General features: G+C 38.3%; 1 protein-coding gene across 5 annotated transcripts in view; it reads right to left on the bottom strand.

Annotated features, from left to right (window-relative positions):
• Positions 1-1,776: 1,776 nt before the first annotated feature.
• ZC3H14 (zinc finger CCCH-type containing 14) overlaps positions 1,777-18,951 on the bottom strand; it is a 38,823-nt gene continuing 21,648 nt past the window's right edge. The window contains exons 8-16 of one of the 5 annotated variants that reach the window (XM_008571988.1): positions 15,299-15,373; positions 10,387-10,546; positions 9,417-9,649; positions 8,193-8,237; positions 5,804-5,924; positions 4,699-4,835; positions 4,246-4,334; positions 3,267-3,373; positions 1,777-2,535 (exon numbers count right to left, since the gene is read on the bottom strand). In XM_008571988.1, the coding sequence (XP_008570210.1) occupies positions 2,529-2,535; positions 3,267-3,373; positions 4,246-4,334; positions 4,699-4,835; positions 5,804-5,924; positions 8,193-8,237; positions 9,417-9,649; positions 10,387-10,546; positions 15,299-15,373 (974 nt within the window). In that variant the 3' untranslated portion in view covers positions 1,777-2,528. Of the gene's footprint in view, positions 2,536-3,266; positions 3,374-4,245; positions 4,335-4,698; positions 4,836-5,803; positions 5,925-8,192; positions 8,238-9,416; positions 9,650-10,386; positions 10,547-15,298; positions 15,374-16,718; positions 17,405-18,951 lie in introns of those variants that run through there. The other 4 variants (XM_008571985.1, XM_008571987.1, XM_008571990.1 and 1 more) reach the window with 4 other exon arrangements.

Raw genomic sequence — 18,951 nt, 5'->3', positions numbered from 1 at the left:
AAATAAGCCAAATTTTAGAATATATAATATTAAACTTCTAGTTCATGTACTCTATAAATTAAAGACAATCAATAAATTAAAGGAAAAAGCTCCCCTAAACCACTCTAAGAAAAATACTCCAAATTTCAGCCTGTTGCAGTTTTAAATTTTCCCTCTGGGTCAAGTTTGCCAGCTTTTGGGCTACAGAGAAATTCCATTTCCTTTACAGTGCAGGCAGAAACTCTATAACCTTAAGTAAACTATGTAGGAAAAAGCTACTTATCGCATTTTTGTCCTTCAAAGTGGCCAACCTGGTAAGGCAGCCTTAATCACTGCTGTAGTCAGTTTCACAAGTGAAGGTCATGTTGGCTTTAAGTACTCATCCCATGACCACCTTGTAGTACCAGCCATCAACTGAGGGAAGGTGAAGAAACATGACAGGCCATGTAGAATCTGCTATATATTTTTTTAACCCAGAGAATTACTTTTGTGTGCAGTATCTGACTAAGCTCCTGCATTTATAACCTGAGACTTCCAGCACCTCCAGTCCTGTGTGCTTTATGTATATAAATGCACACCAGCACACACTGTGCACTCTGGTAACACTCGTTCACTTTGTATTGCCAACCATGCTCATTCCCTTCCTTTTTTGTGATTCTTTTTTTATGGTGGTTCATTTTAGACCAACTTATCCAACAGATGTTTTAGGGTCAACCTTAGCTTGCCCCAAAACCACAGCAACTGAAGGGTAAGAGTAACTCTTAAATGTGTTTCCAGGCAGTGTCTATAAAATAGCAAAAAAATTTAATGTGTTATTTCCCTATAAAATGGCTGAACTAAACCACTTAAGCCCTTGTTTCCTACTTACGTTCTTTAAGGTGGAATTATGAGAACGCAACCATATACCATGTATAAATAATGATAGTTAAAAGTTTGTATTTCCAGAAATCTACACAATTTAAAATTAATTTATTCTTCTACAGAGATGCAAAGCATCTCAAGTTAATATTGGAATGAGCAAATAAATGCCTTAAATTCAATGGAGTAAAATCTTAGAATGAAATGGAATTGTCATTTCACCCAAGTCTAACACAATAGCCCTACACTCTTGGGTGCTCTGTCTTTGCTCTTCTCGTGTTTCAAGTCTTTACTTTGGGATCAGCACAGCAAAGTACGACTTACCAAATGGTTTAATGACTGGTTAATTTTTTCTTCTCCCAATGAAAAAGCAGTGGCCACAAAACAGTAAACTGCTGGCTTTATCCTCTCCAACATGTTCTTTTACATGTGGGTTTATCCTTTGGGTATATGACTAAGCAAGTCGACGAACTCTTTTTTTCACTTACTTTAATATGGTCCTGAGAATGTCTGAGTCTGTATTATCCCTTTGCATTAATTCACTTTTCTAACCACCTTTTAGCTTTAAAAACACTACTATACATCAAGTCTTTGAAATTAGTGCTCTGTTTTGTTATAATTCTAAAGCATTTGACACTTCTTGCCTTAACAATTTTAAAAATCACACTCACAACTCTGTAATTAATACAGTAGGCCAAACGTTTCATCCTATTTTGCAGTTACCCATCTGATCTCTGTAATTATATAGTTGTCATTTAAAATATACTATTTAAATCTAATTTTTACATTTCAAAAACTATCTTCAGTAGTAACTAAGTATATTTTCTGTGGAGTTATTTCTGAGAGAATGTGAGAATATACATGTATATTTATAATCTTGTGAGTTTAAAGTCTGTTTTCTGATACCTGTGTATATACTTGTAAAAAATTTTCTATAACTTTGTGATAATGTAGTTCCCAAAAAATTTTATTAAAAAAGCATATGTTAATAGTAAATGAAAGCATTTTAAGGAACTGTTCATATTTTTTTCATTTATCATTCCAACTGTTTTCACCTTACACACTCTATCTCACTTGTCTTTTCAGAGAAGGTGAGGGACTTGGGAACTCATTTTACTAAAGTGGCACTCAACCTCCAAGAGGCCTGTACTATCGCCCTTTCAAACCAAATTCACTGAAAAATTGAAAAGCAGAACTGAATGACTATTTTAAGCCACATCAGTACTTTTGGCCACTCCTGTTTGCATGGTGAATCATGAACCACAATAATCTTTGGGAAATGTGAAAACAGCAATTCAACTTTTAGAATAATGACACTTGCCTCACTACATCTCTCTATACACAGAGCAATGATGTGGCCCTAAACTGTAGTACCATTACTAACAATGATGTCACACTATAAATGCTGATACTTAAAACAGCATTGCACAAAAATGCCTTAAATGTTTTAATTAGAATTTAGCTTTCCCTTAAACTGTCTTTATAGTAAAAACAAAAGAAACACCTAATGTTAAAACTACTTAATAAACATACAAACTTGAAAAATTAGACACTTCAGATAGACAATAAACTTCATATTTTGAAAGCAATATATTCCAAGTTTCAAAGATTTGACAAGTTCTGTAGAATATCTTTCACCAGTAGATGGAAACTTTCAAACTGCATCATCTTCTGCCGGGGAGAACTGGGTGTCATTCACTGAATAAACAGAACCAAACATTTTTTTAATTAACTGCTTTGCATCCAAATATACCATACACCTCAGCTAAGAAGTTGGGTATTTTTAAACAGTGACTATTTGGTCTAATATAAATATCAGATTTCTTAAAAGAATAACTCAATTATATAAGATGGATAAAAGATAATAACACATAAATTTATAAGCCACACTAAAATATTTTGAAATGTCCTTTAATATTTTACAAATACTAATGTCTAAGAAAATTTGAGGGCCGGCCTGTGGCTCACTCGGGAGAGTGAGGTGCTGATAACACGAAGGCCACAGGTTCGGATCCTATATAGGGATGGCTCGTTTGCTCACTGGCTGTGAGCATGGTGCTGACAACACCAAGACAAGGGTTAAGATCCCCTTACCGGTCATCTTTAAAAAAAAAAAAAGAAAATTTGAGATTCATAAGCAGTACATACATAAGCTGCTAGCCTTAGTATGCTCAGGATATGATCAGAAGTTAGAAAAAACTGATCTGGACATGATCTAGGTAAAAAAAAAAAAAAAGTAACCACTGGATAAAACAAAATTTGGTCTGTGTAGTAAATTATTTGCCAAAGGACCCTTGTATAATTAAACAGCAGAGAAAAAAATCAAAGTAATAGTTTAGTATCCCCCAAATTTGTGTGCTTATAAATTTAAAAACTACATATTAGGAAAGTAATTGAAAATGACACTAGAAAAACATTTTAATCTTTACCTGGTTTGAGGTCGAATCCATTTCAAGGCATGTCGTGGTGGTACAGTAATAGTGGGATGGTAAAACGTGCAGTCTGGTCTTGTACACTGGGTGTTAAATCTACAGTGCTGAATAGAGAGAACAGAGCTTCAACAACATCCACAAGGCTAATACAAGTAAACACACGACAATGTAGGATGACAGTAACCAGCCCACCCTACCCATTAACAGGGTAAGAGATCCTGTCTATAATGTTCATTTTAATATTACTAAAGCCTTGAAAAAGGAACCTTCCCTCAAAGCTTCATTTTGACACAAAATCCTAGTCAAAAAATCACAGCCTGCGAAATTTCAGAAGAAACCTTTGCATATAACACAAACTTCTACTCAATGTAGTAATCATCTCTGCATACCCTGCCCAACATCCCTTAACACACTTTACCGAGTACCCTCATCTGGGCCCAGTTACAGCTGGGGGAAGTGAAGGCCTTTCATACAGCGGTCAGACTGCTAGTTCAGAGCTCATTCACTCTAAGCAACTGAACAGCTGGAGATACGTCAACCAGTCTTTAGCACAAAGACAACTGAAACCAGTAAAGTCTGAACGGTATTAAGCAGTACTACTGGATTGCATCATCTCAGTTCTGGCATGAGGTTAAAAAAACCAAAAACACCCACATGATCAGGGGTAGAGAAGAATGGAAAATGAGACTAGCAAAGATGCACCTCTCTCCCTTGAGAGCTCAGGATACTAACATGAAATAGTTTCAAACCACTTGGAGTAAGGGGACAGATTGGCATGGGGCAGGGGAAGCTCAGTGACAGCCAAAGAACAACTTAAAGGTCTTAAAGACCATAAAGTTAACTCTGTACAAAAAAGAAGTTAAACTGGGAAGAGAGGGAAAAAAAGAGAAAGACATTCAATTTGCTCGTGATCTTCCAGATCACAGAATTGAGGAGTTACCACTAAACTGATTTTTAGAAAAATAAAAGTTCTTACTTTTGGATGATAGAAGGGACATTCCATTTTCTTACAAGCCGGAAAGTAACGGCAGAGCTGACTACTAGAATGTGGTGCTGGTGTTGTAACTGTTGACAAAAATAAGAACAAAGATTGACCAAATCTGTTTGGCAAAATAACAGTCTACTGATGTTTTTATGGAAGTCAGAATCATCTTTAAATTAGAATGGTATAGTTTATATATCCATTAATCAGAATACTGTATATATATATATACTTCAGAATACTATAAGATGGGCACACTTGTTCTTTAAAGACTGGTTAGATTAACTGATCTTGTCACAATTATTTCCAAAACTATTCGGTTTTTTTGGTGGCTGCCAATATGGGGATCTGAACCCTTAACCTTCTATTCCTTTTTAAAATTCCATTTACAGTCACAAAACATTTTTGGTTTTTTGCCCAAATGTAGTAGTGCACAGAGTCTCTAACCTGGTTTTGGAGGCAGTACTGGAATTCTTCTACTCATATGAGTGAAGGGACAATCTGGTTTAGTACACTTTGCATCATATTTACAATTTGGATGAACAAACAAACATTTTTCCGCAAATTTACAATTGGGGAAGGCTCTATAAAACAAAAAAAAGCATATTATTCACATTTAATCTTCTCAATGCACTATTAGTTTCTTGTAGAGGGGAACCTTATATTCCATCACTACATGTTTGGAAGAATACAGAAGTAACAGAAAAAAAAAGAATATGCCAAATATCAAAATAGGGCACAACTGTCTATTCCAAAGCCTGGGGTAACATAAACAGGTTTTCAAATAAGCCAAGTCACCATGAAAGGCAGCAACTTTTTTTGTGGGTAAGAATTACACTACTTACTCTATATTTTATGAAGTTAGTTTTATGAAGAAAACTCATACAGTATAAAGTATGTGCAGGGCACTGTGCTACAAAAAAAAAGCTTCATCCTATGGTCTCCTTAGGTGTATAATCATAATATTCTATCAAAATAACCATCAAAATTTCCTTTAAGTTAAAAAACATGGAGAACTTCCATCTAAGGACCCCCACCCCAAGGGAAAAAAAAAAATTCTAAAATGCCTTTTCACAAAGCTCCTTACATTGAACCAGCCAACTGGTAAGAAAAAACTTAACCCTAGTCCAAAACGTTTTTCTCATTACCCATAAGAAACTTTGCCCACAACGCTTCAAAATCTGTGTGTGTGAGAGCAAAATGCACACAAACTGGGTTAGTGTATACCCATCTCCTTAAATGTACAGTTTCTTGATGGAAACCCAGATGTTTCAGTTATCTCACAAGTCCAAAGCCCAAAGAAACTTCCCCCAACAAACACGCATACAAGACAATACGAAGGTATTTCAAAGTGTGGGGAAATAAAAGATAATGCGAATCTTTCCATGAACTTTTTGAAGTAACCTCAGTATGCTGCTCTGGGGAGGAGCATGATAAGTGTTGCTGCATTTAGTGACAAAACTCAAACTCATCCATAGAAGAGAAAAAAACAAAATAAGCTATACGATTCAGACATTAGACTGAAAACCCGAATCAGTGTGATGCTACTCACTTGCAAGGTGAAATGGGATGATGGTAAGCACACTCGTCCCCATGTTTACAAGCAGGCCAGTACTTGCAGCGCTCCAATAGCCTTTCTGGTTTCTGTGCCACACTCAGTTCACTCATCTCAGCTACAAAGGGAAAGGAATTAGAACTCATTAATTATGATCAATTCAGTGCCCGGTACCTTACCAAATTTCTCTCAAACCCAGGTCTTAAAATCTCATGTTAAAACTACAGTTCCTTGAAGTTGATATGACAAGCAAACAGAAAGGACATTGTTGGGTGGGAGGGAGGAGGGAGGGAAGTTTTGGTAATGGGCCACAATAATCAACCACATTGTAGATCGACAAAATAAAATTAAAAAAAAAAAAAATCTCATGTTAAGTTCATAGTCATACCAAATAAATGAGCCCAAATAATTTGATTAACACTGGTAATGGAATCCTATTAAGATTGGCAGGAAGGAGACTGCGGTTCTCACTGTGAAAAGGCAAGTGAACAGTGATTCTGCAATAGCACCAAAGTTTTCACCAAAAAATTCTAATTCTCAAAATTATTTCAGAAATGAATTAAGTAGAAAAGAGAGGGAAGGATATCAAGTAGGGGGCCAATAAAATTAAATAGAAACTGGAAACAAGATGATAAGAAAATGTGAACTAATTCTCATATTCTGGCAAGATTAAGAGTGATTCAAATACAAAAGTTCCCACTCACTGAAGTATATTCAGTTTTCTAATTCCAGGTACTAAACTCACAGCAACATCTAAAAAGTGAGATTTTGCCTAAAATGGGTCACAAATGCCATTATCTACAGGCGCCAGGCAAATAACCCAACAGAGTAAGACTGGCTGGGTGTAAGATGACAAATGGCACAAGGGACAGGTGGGGAACAGCAACCTGCAGAATTGCACGCAGTACCATCCTACAAAGCTCACTGTCACTCCACTATGTCCAATTACAGTGACGTGGGAAAGTAGGCCCCCGTTTCCAGATTTTCTCCTGTGTCAGTAAGCCAAAAACCTTCCTTTTCATAGGACATCTAAATTTTAAATGCTGGTAATGAATTCAAACTTAGAACACTGAATAAAACAAATAAAATTACCCCTGCAGGCCATAATCAGCTGCCAACCTCTGACCCAAGATACCCTAGCCAAAAAAAATAGCACTATGTTTGTTATATATTATGGTTCACATTCATGCTTATGAAAGCAAGTATCACTTCAACTATGTTCCTCTAGTTGTCTTGCCCAAGGTCAGGCAGTTCAAATCTGGCTCTGCAACCTGGTAGCTCAGCTAGACACTTTGGGCAAGGACTATCTAACATTTCTCAACTTCAGTTTCTTCCCTATACAAAGAGAATAATGTCTTCCTTAGAATCTGATGATTAAATGGAAACAAGAATGCAAAATAAGCAACCAATCATAACCTAACAGCAGCAGCAGCTAGCACCATGAGTACTTACTGTTCCAGTGACTCAACTTCTGTCCTCGTTACAGGGGAACAAGGCCCACAAATACAGTAACATAGCCCAGATAGAAGCATCATCAAATAGCTGTTATGGCTATGCCTCTTTTATAAATTTTCTATGCTACTCTAAAAACAGTCAGTAAAAGTCATTTATTTTAGCTCTAGGATATAAAAGTATTCTTAGTCCCAAGTAAAATTTGATAGGACTGGAAGGAGGAGATTCCCGAACTTTTTTCTTTGGGGATCCAAACCCATGACCTTGTTGTTATAATGCTGTGCTCTAAACAACTGAGCTAACTGGCCTTATACCTAACTTAAACGGTCTCTGAGTCATCCCTGCAGAGAAGATGCAGCTTGCTCTCCTCCTAAACAACATACATTAGCCTCTGGTGTATATGTAATAAGAACCCAGTACAAATGAAAGATTAAGAGAATACTCAAAAGCAACTTAGGTGGAAAATGTAATAAAGTAGCTAGATACTCAAGAGCAACATTAAAGAAGTTAAATACTTTATCTTTCTGATGGAAATGTTAAGTCTGCTACACAAAATCACGCCTCTGATTTTCCCTGACATTTACTTCATAAGCTATTAAAACTGTTTAAGTTTTAAGAGGCAAACTCACTTTTTATTGAGAGCTATAAAATCTGTGCTGCCATATAATGATGGCTGGGGGAAGGGTGGTTTTAAAACAGACACTACTGTTGCTAGTTATCTTTGAAACAACTGCTAAAAAAAACCAAACAATTACAAAGTTTCAAACTCCCTGCTTTGATGGGAGGAAGTACAGGGGCCACAGACTCCTTGTGACTGTCACACAGGAGTCTCTCCACCCACACTCATGTTTTAATTACTACAAAGCTTCATTCATCCTTGAACAGCAGCGAAACATTGAGAGTCCCCAATCAAGGCAATGGCAAGGAAGCTCACCACTCATCACAGCTGTCTCCACCACCGCCCCAGCACTTGGGTAACCTAGGCAAGAAGTGTTACTAACATGTTACTTACAGTTCACTGCTACTCCATATATACCAATAAAGCCTAACATGGTCATCTACCTTTAAAGGAAATTAGCTCCTACCAGACCAAAATATTAAGCTACCAAACTGAAAACCAAAAGTAGTAAAAACACCAGAATTTTCTCTTTAGACAAAATATACAGGGTCAAGAAATCTGCACTGCCTGATTACTGAAGTTCTTACTGTTACTATTTTTTTAATTTTTCTTCCTCTTGATAGGGTTAAATTTTCAGCACACTCCACTAATCAAAACCATGACACTTATGTCTGATTCACAGCAGAAAAAGCACTCCATTAAAGATAACAGTGTTACGGTGATTGAAAAGGTATTCAATACATTTTCATATCTCTGCTAAGAAGAGTATTACTTACGAAAAATCTCAAAATCCATTGTTTCTTCTCTGAATTAGTTCATTTTTAAGACTCAGTAATTCTCTCTGCCAGCAATGAAGAGGCATTTCTAAAAACTTTAGATAATGCGAAGAACACGATTACCACTCTCATGAATGAAAATGACCAGTGATGCTGAAGCTGCTACCGGTACACAGTGAGAAGAGGTGATAAGAAACACCTCATCTGCCTCAAAGAATGACACTATCTGGACTGAGTTCATCTGAGTTGTACTAAATATTACTCTTCAATATTAATTTAAACATAAGGTTTTTTCCCTACACTTTCAAGAAGAATCTTGACAGGTCAGGTGATAAACTCTTTTCAAAGAAATCTTACTGAGGTAGAAATAGCATCAAAATCCAAATAAGTTTTTCTCTAAATTACAAGAAAGAATACTGCTGTTGCAACAAGAAAGCTACAATATAGCATCTAAAAAAAAAAGGTAAACAAGGCATCGAGAATGATGGTTCATCCTTTAACCAGTATAATTAACAGGTATTTGTAGGTTACAGGGATGAATTCCATTTTAGCACTGGAATAAGAGCCTACCTATGACACATACACAGAAGAAACAGTCTGAAATTTAACTGGTGGTTTTGTCTGAAAGTAAATAAAAGGCCATTATTGAATGTAAATAAAAGCAAGTCCTCCAACCAATATTCATTCCAGGCAGAGAAATAAGTCAAAGATTCCCTTCGCAGTGACAGCACGCTGAGAAAGGAAATCTGAGCTCTCAACACACCGTTGGAAAAGCTACCATTTGGGTCATCAAGCTGCCTGCTCATCAACTGCAAATGTTGTGGGTGGAGGAGACCTTTGAGTCCCTTGTTTGAGGCTGCAGTTTGGTTTACGGGTTTCATTCCTTCAAAGCACATGTCCTCCTCTTGATCTGACATGTATCCTGGGGGGCTGGGGACACCATCCAGCGTCACTATAAACTTGGGACTTGCAGGTTTATCTGGTTGTACAAGATCTCTGCCAGACAGATAAAAAATACCATAGAATTAGGGAAATAAACACAAAATGCTGACCCTCCTAAAGTGCTCTTCAGCAGAACTATCACTCCCCTGCTTTGTGTTTGGTTGAGTTTAAAAAAAAAAAAAAAGGACTTGGTAGGACTTTCAGGTACAGCATCAGTGAGTTCCTGCTAACACACGATGGCCACGGCCAGTCACTTCAGCGGTATCACCAGCGACCCTCCAGCCTGTACTTACTAAGAACCATCTTCCCCTCAACCCTGACCCCATTGTCCCTTTGATCCTCACAAGGTCAACATGGAAATTAACCAAAAAATTCGAGCATCTGTGCTCGGTATACAATGGCCAGCAGTTTTACACTAATTTGACCAACTGTATCTTTGTTCCTTTATAGAACACACAAACCCTATCTGCTAACTCTAGAGAGATTTCCTGGTTTTGGTCACCTGGCTTTTAAATTTTCATTTTCTGGATGTGCATAAAGAAAAGAATCTTATTAATGAAGTTAAATCATACACCGAGTTTTCATTTGTTGGTTAGCAGATTTCTGAACAAGAAAGATGGACTGAAATTTCTGAAAACCAAATTTGGCTAACTGTTGATGGCTTAGCTACTGAATCAATAAAAGCACTCTACACTGGGGGCTGGGGTGGGGAGAAGGGAAGCCAGGTACTAATGGTTAAACTGCACTATCTAATCATAAAATCAGCTACACAAGAAAAAGAAACCATCTACCGTGTCTGCATAAGGTGTCCTGAAAGTACCCGAAGGTTATCTGCAGTCTTCATCCCCGACTCTTGGTTTGGTGCCACTACTATTTCCTCAGACAGCTTTGGCTTCTTCAGAATAAATGATCTTGTGTCTGCATGGACCATGGATTCCATGTCATAGTAATCTGAGCCAAAAAAATTGGCCACAAATGTTTACTTTTGAATATACCTTGTATTCTCAACATCACACATGTGAGAAGAATGTCAATCTTTTATATATTCATAATAATTTTCAAAGGAAAAATTACAACTGGTTCTACTCAGGAATAGGGCTGCAATTTTACTCCAAACATCTTTTCAAAGAACTCAAGTAGTTCTTTCCACATGGCACATTACAAATAATTCCAATTAACACTTTCTGCCTACAGTAGAGAAAGGTTCTCACGTGAGGCATCTAATAGGATATTGACAATATACACTTAAAGGACAACAGTCTTTTCTAAAAACAGAATTTACGAGTCCTAATCCTCCTTAGAATTACAATACACAAATGGTTGAACTAATTTTCTAAAATATGTTTTGTTCGTTTTACACAGTACCACTTACAGAAAAGAACATATCCTTACGAAAAGAATCCAAGTGGCAGAATTTCTAGCTGGTTGCAGAATACAGGACTACTTTGAAAGGGAATTTAAAGATGAATAGCGTTTCAAAAAATATAGCAAGGGAAATACTAACCTTCAATGCAAACAGCCACAACTCACACCATCTACAATATACTTCTTAAGTGTGACTACTTTATAAAATATGCCAAGACCTATAGCCCAGAATGGATGTGGCTGGCCCATCAATATGTGACCAACTGACTAAAGTGAATGCACTTCTTCTAAAGCCAAGAAGTAAATAACAAGGATCAAAATTCAAGTATATTCATTCATGTTCATTCCCTGGACAAACTACTGAACAACTAAGAGTACTGTGCCAGATACGTAAAGGGGGAAAAAAAAGAAAAATAGACACATACAGAATTCCAGAACAGTGTATGACCCAAAAGGCAAAAGGTGATCCAAAAGAGGAACGAGGCGTGTTGGGAGAATACAAAGCAACTTACTCCAGCTGGGGAAATGAGGAAATCAAGGAAAAGCTAACCAAGGATGAACATCTGAGGTGGACATTAAAGGAATGAGCAAGAATAAACTTGGGGGGATAGGGGGCGGCGCATGTGTGTTTGTGTCCGAGAGTCAATGGAGCACTTCAGGCAGAGGAAAAGGCACGCAGAAAGGGGTTTTCACGAGGTACAAGGCACTGAAAAAAAGGTGAGGATTGTTATGTGTGTGAAGGGCTAAGTAGGGGTTGGCAGGACAGGCTACAACATGTAATAATGGATCTTGTGTGTCTCAATGACTTTGGATTCTGGTCTAGAATAAGAAATCAGGAGAGGTTCCTAAGTACGGAAGTGACATGATCAAATCGATTTTTGGAAAACAGTATGAGGAAGGACTGGAGTCCTAGATCTCAATTATGAGGCTGTTGCCCAGGAGAGATGGTGAGACTCGGAATGAAAACATTCTCAACCCTCTCTCCTATTCTCACACAAGTGAGAGGAACAGAGAAGACACCCTCCACACTCCCATCAGCAGCAACACTTCATAGCAGCTGCAATTCTCAACACCACCCCAGGAGGGAAGCAGGCCTGCCCCACTCCGCAGCAAGGGCAGTATGGGGATGGGACGGCAAAGGGAAGCAGAGAAGGAGCGAGACAGGAGGAAGAGAAAGCTGAGATGGGAAACACAAGAAAGGGGAATGAGCAGATGTGAATTTAGTTTGAAGTCTCATGTGTTTAGGAGGAAGATGAAAATTCAGAATTGACCCTCAGGAGGAGTAGAGAAATGAGAGAAGCAGAGTCGAAACTGAGTGAATTAAGAGTGCTGAACTGCATGTATTCAGTGCTGCCATCTGTCATTGAATGCTCACGCAAAGCTTAAGTAGAGTTTTCCTGCCATGTAACAGATGGCCAACTTGCAACTCAAAGTTCCTAAATGGTTCACTGAGGTCTCGCGGCTGTCCCGCCCAGAATTTGGTGCAAGGGCTGCTGCACTCCTTCTCACAACCTGCACTTTCTGAGACCAGGTAGTTCTACTAGTTCTCATCTTGGGAGAATACAGGGGATAAAAATAATGCTGAGGGCAGGACATAAAGTAAAGTTAATATTTTAAGAGAAGAGGAGAGAAGCTAATGAAGGAAAATGAAAAGAAATGAGAAGATCAGAGAGAGAGTGTGGTCTGGAAGCTAAAGGATCAAAGATTAAAGAAAACATGGGAATGCAAGTGTCACATGCTACAGAGTTTAGGAAGGAGTGCCCTGAAAACAGCTCTCCATTCTGCTGGTCACCTCTGCAAGCTTAAGCAGCCCGGGTCATGTGAAAGCCAGACAGATGGGAGAGTGAGTGACATCTTCTGGGCAGAGATTGCAGGCCGAAGCCCTGCATTTACCTTTTGTTACCTCCTTAAACCCCCAAAAATGTCAATAAAGGGTTTTCAAATAAATAAATAAATAAATAAACCTACAAAGAGAATAATTATCAAGAGAAACAGCCACATTTTCAAAACGGAAAACAAATGAGTAGGAACTAACTTAGAATTCAGCTTTCGTAGATGTGCTAAGCCAATAATGAAGCAATCCAATTTAGATCACTAGATTCTCCAAAGGCTGAGGGACTCGCAGCAAATGGGACCTTAGGAAGGGATGGGGGATGGGGGAAAAGACAGGGCAAAAAAAAGAAATATTAGCATGTCCATTTTAGAAGCAGTTAACTCTGGGCAGAAAAGAAGAAAAGAAAAAAAAAAAAAAAAGCAGGAGTTCTTCCTCAACTCTAATTCCATGCATCTGTTGTCTCTGTTTTGATCCTTACCACACCTATCCCACTACCTCTATACTGAAGACACTTGGAAGTAGATGTGCTTTCCTGTTGGTACCTGTTGGAGCGGCCTATGGATGAAGCATCATGGTCTGCTGGAAAGGTGCTAAACAAAACCACCTAATGTACGCTATTAAAATATGTTACAAAGGCTGTTATGATAACCTTCACCCAATTTCACACATTCTCTCTTGGAGAAAGCAAAGGAAGCTTTAGACTCTTGAGAAGGTAAAAACAGAGGATCTGTGCACCAAGGCATGCCAGCCATGTTGAAAGAAGTACTGTACTGAAAATGGGAGGGGGTTGCTAAGCAAACGTACGTAATAATTAACTTCCTCCAGCCTTCCTTCCCCACTTCCCTCCCAGAACTCTGGCAACCAAGCTATTACTTGAAAAACCTTTGTTTGGAGAAGCTGACCACGTAAGAGTAAGGCCTAAAGGCACTGACACCAGGGTGTCCCCAAACCAGACAGGCAAGACAAATCACTCTCCACCACAGAATCCACATTCAAATATGAGGTCAAAAGCCCTCCATGCTCCAACTCATAAACCCAGAATGCCACTCAGCTTTAGTGCTCCACTCTTCAACATAAGATAACCAAGGATCCCAGACACCTGAGGAAAACCTCTGGCATGAAAGACAGTCAAAACAAACAACTTGGAGAAAACAAGACCAAGAAAGGGGGGGGGGGGGGGGGGGGGGGGGGGGGGAGTGTCAAAACAATCTTTATTATCCTCAGAGAAGTAAGAAAAAGTATTACATACATGAAACAAAATCAGTATGTTAAAAAAAAAATAAAAGGAACATGCAGAAACGAAAGGGCTCTCAGAAATAAAAAATATGAGAAAAGTTAAGGACTACAGTCTGTCATAAGCCTCATGGGACCACATGATGAGTCAAACTGCATGTGCACTATGGATAAAAAGAAAAACTAAAGGAAACAAAAACAGGAATGCAGAAGAGCTGATGAAGTGGATATGACATACACAAACACTGACTGCCAAACTCTTTGAAAGAAAATACTCTTATGTTCTAGAAAGCAGGGTGGAATGTTGGGAGATGAATGGGCAAAATCAAGAATGCAGACTATCTCAACACTTTTATAAACAGAAGGGAGAATCCAGAGGCGGCGCAGAGACTAGAACTAAAGGTGTGTGGCAACGCGACAGTGATCACTCCTGGGTAGGAGCTGGCACCTGGGCGGAACTAACCCTCAGAGAGGAAAAGTGCATCTTTCTGATAGAAAGCCAGGAAAGGGGCAGGGAATACAGGCACTAACTGTTGAGTCCTGACTAAGGAGGAAGAGAATTCTGGAGGGAGCTAACAGGGGGAGGCCAAGGGACCAGAGCTTCTAACAAAGGGCAGACTTAGCAGAAACAGAAGGCAGGAAAAAAGATTTCAGGCATCCAATGGTTCCTGCATGTATTCTGCAGTCATTTCCTAGGCACCAAACATGAATCTGGCAAGGGCTGGGCACTGAAGACACAGAGATAAATAAGGCTCTGGCCCCAGTCCTGAAGTAGCCTGCGGTATGCGTGTCCATGCTGAGGGTGGGAGAGACAGGTAAACAAATGATAGTGGGTCTATAATGACAAATTCTAGGTGTGGCCCCATCAATAAGATTCTAAAGTGAAGTAAAAGTGAGGATAAAATTGGACAGGCAAAACAAAGGATACTAAAGCAGCTCAGGACAATGGCAAAAACTGGGTAGAGAGGGAGAGTAAGTTAGAGACTCAAGTCGCCCCTGACAGCAGAAGAGTCAGCAGCCAACAGGTGCCATGGACCCAGGTGGAATGGCATGACAGAAGAAAGTTATTGAATGAGGCAAAAAATAAAAACACCATATAACATGAAGAAAATGCAGATCTTATCTCTTGGCCCTAAAATGTTTTCATAGATATAAATATAGCATCTTAGGGCAGGATCTAAGAGATCCAAAAAAACATTTAATGAGGTGTAAAGAATGGAAGTGGCAACTGAAAACTGCTAGATTACAATGAAAATTTAAGTATTACTAACCTTGACTGATCTCCAGAGTTTCTCCCATTACTGGGTCAATTTGCAGCCGGGATAATAATTGCCTCTGTTGAGTTCCTGGAATATAAATTTTAAACTTCACTCAACTTAAAACACAAACAGTACCAGCATGTGTGTTTCCCAGAAATTAATTTTTCTGGGTTCTTAAGTGAAAGTCTTAAAAATAAGTTAAAGCTTTAACAATGCAATTTAATACACAAAAGGCATGTCCTGGTAAGACAAAAATCTGTACTCGGGGTTAAACCAAAAATAGCAATGCAGGACGCACTCCAGGTCTCCCTCAATGAGGAAGCCAGTTTTCTTAGATTGGAAGTAAAGCCTGTGGGGGAAGTAATAGTAAGAGGGTGGAAAAGCTGGAGGGAGGGACCTTGTGGACCAGCTGCTCAAGCCACGGGTTCATGATATTAATTTCTAGTATTAGGTTAAAAATAGTCATTCATAATATTCTTAATAGAAATACTACACAAAACAGTGACAAAGAATTGATTTTCTGTATCTGCAATTTGATGGTAAGCTCCTTGGGGGATGGGAGGATATCACATTTCTCTGTACTCCCCAGTGCTGAGCAGCTATTAGGCACTCACCTGCTGATTTAGAACAAAAGTGTTACACCACAGTATACAAAGGGATGCAATTGACAGGGTCCCATATACTAAAATATTAGTAAGATGCCTACATGCTAATTTCTAGTACATCTGTTATGGGTGGTTTCACAGGACAGGTTTGCTTACTTAGTGCAAACATGCAAGTGGGCAACCTCTTGCCAAAAACCACGTTTCATTAAAACATGTTTTTCAATTTTAAAAGCTATACTCAATTTGGAATTTTATCAGCTATTTCCATGTTTTAAAATTGTTTTAGTTGTGTGTCCAAAAACAAGTGAATTCCTTCCAATATTATCATGGCAAAACCACAATAAATCCTGAGGAGCAGATCTGCCACCCATGTCATTTGGTCAAGTTGCATTCCTGTGGACAACTTGGGAAACTGATGTTACAGATTACAGGAAGAATACTCTTCTGATCTAAATCACAAGTTCAAATATTACAAGTCTCCTTAACATAAACAGTGAACAAAAAAATTGTACATTTTAAAGTAATTTCACAGACACAGATACATGAAAGATGACCCTTCTCTCACATTCCACGTTTTGCTTCATCTCTCTACACTCACTGACCTTTTCAAAACATCTTTTTAGACAGCTCTCCTGAAGAGGATCAGATTCTGATGAATTCTAGACTACTAAGTTAAATCATTTAGACTCCAAATTTGTCACTGAAGGTCTATGAAAAACTCAAGGTCTCTGTGACTTGCTGTCTCCATATCAGAGCTACAGTCAAGGTATGTGGAAAGATACAGACCAAAGAACAAGGACCCAGAAGATATTGCGTACTAAGTTTACCTTTCTCAATGTTTCTAAGGAAGCCAATTATTTTTACATCAGTAGTACTTGACTGTGATTCAAAATCTACTTCCTCTTGAAGATCTTCAAACTGTCTGTTGCATTTGAATGTTGGTGCTGAATATTCAGTCATTTTAACCTCCAAAGATGAAATTTTTGCTTCATTCTGTGACACTCTAACATTTAGATCAAAAAGATTTGCTTCCACTGTTAAGATTGCTGCTTTCATTCCTTTAATTTCATTGATATCAGTTGATATTTTCTTTAAAACATGGGAAATACTGTCTAGCTCATTTAGTGAACAAGAGGAACTTGTTACAGAATGATCTAAATCAACTGGCTCCGGTGAGAGAAAAATCGGTAGAGATGACGATGGAAATCCTGAAGACATTTTTAAAAAATTCTCTCTCTCCCTTAATATCTGGTAATTTTTCCTTCACAGCCCATTAAATTATTCCATCAAAAGTTAAAGCCCTTATTCAAGCTGTTACTTTAAGAAGTATTACGAGTAAATAACATTTTAAAACCTATAACTGAAAAGATAGGGTTGTACATTTCTAGAGTCAAAACTCAAAAGAAAATTTGAAAATCCAGACCAATTTTCTCTTCTCTACAACTAGGAAGCCCCAACGCATAGCCCTCTGTATCTTGTAAGTCCTACTTATAGCTCCTCTCCAAATAAACCCTATTATTAATCCAGACCAATTTTCTCTTCTCTACAACTAGGAAGCCCCAACACATAGCCCTCTGTATCTTGTAAGTCCTACTTATAGCTCCTCTCCAAATAAACCCTATTATTACATACAAAATAATCCTGGCTTCTGATTGGCTGAAAATAGACCTGTGACATACAAAGAATTTTCTATTATTTACTTCATGTAATGGGAGCACTAAAGAGCTGTACCATAAATTAAGCAATGTAACAATATTAAATACTTCACATCTGAATATGATATAAATTTAGTGTAATTTTCTCCTTTCATTTAACACCATAATTTTGAAGCTTCAGATTATTTCTGAACTGTTTTGTCTTGAAAATAGAAATGTATGACAATATTGGCATTTCCCTTGCAGGGAAAGGGCAGAGAAGATGACCAGACCCACAATCACAGATCTCTTTAGAAATATATATGGTAATAATGGAATTCAATTGCATTAATAGAGTGTGAATTTAAGGAATGGGAAATAAAAACTCAGCCTTGCTTTAATACTAGACTGTTATTAGATAAGTGATTCTCAAATATTTTCTCATTTTGTGGATTGTCTTCATTTTTTTTATAGTATCCTTTGAAATACAAAAGTTTTTAAATGTGATAAAGTCCAATTTATCTACTTTTTCTTTGGTTGCTTGTGGATTTGGTGTGACATCTGAGAAACCATTCCCTAATACAAGGTCATGTAGATTTATACCTATTTTTTTCCTAAGAGTTTTATGCTTTTAGCTCTCACATTTAGGTCTTTGATCCATTTTGAGTTAATTTTATGCGTGGTATAAGGTAAGGGCCCAACTTCATGTGGATAACCAGTTGTCCAGCTCTGTTTGTTGAAAAGACTTCTTTCTCCACCGATTTGTCTTAGCACCCTTGCCAAAAATCAGTTGCTCATAAATGTATGGTCTTTTCTTTCTTTTTTTTTTTTTCCTTTTTGTCTTTTTTCGTGACCGGCAACGGATCGCAACCCTCAGTGTCGCGCCCGCACTGGACCGGGACCGGCAATGGGATCGCAACCCTCGGTGTCGCACCCGAACCTCGCTCAGCCAGTGAGCGGCCGGTCTGTATGTGAGATCCGAACCCTCGGCGGGAGCGCCACCGCGCTCCCAAGCAGCGCACTGTAGCAGTGCGCCACCGGGCCGGCCCTCGCACGGTCTTTTCAAAAGAAGAATTCTTATAAGGAATTATAGCCTTCGGTTTCCCAATCAAATAGATGTCACTCACAATTCACAATAACAGAATAAAGAAAAAGCTAAGTGCTAGAATTTGTATAAGAATCTTTATTCATTTCTCTACTGTATCTGTAAATTAATCTAATTCTTCAAAAATTTTCAACAGAAAATAACTTGCAAAATTTATAAGACTCTGGATTCACAAAGAATTTTTAAGAGCACCAGGTGACAGATGACAACTATAATAAAAATTAAGAGCAGAACATCCTGGGCCAGCCTGTGGCTCAGTCGGGAGAGTGTGGTGCTGATAACACCAAGGCCATGGGTTCGGATCCCATATAGGGATGGCCG

Source organism: Galeopterus variegatus, unplaced genomic scaffold (assembly GCF_000696425.1).
Source record: "Galeopterus variegatus unplaced genomic scaffold, G_variegatus-3.0.2 Scaffold742, whole genome shotgun sequence".
Classification (NCBI taxonomy): domain Eukaryota; kingdom Metazoa; phylum Chordata; class Mammalia; order Dermoptera; family Cynocephalidae; genus Galeopterus; species Galeopterus variegatus.
The sequence above is the reverse complement of the archived record's forward strand: the minus strand, read 5'-3'. Positions and strand labels throughout refer to the sequence as shown.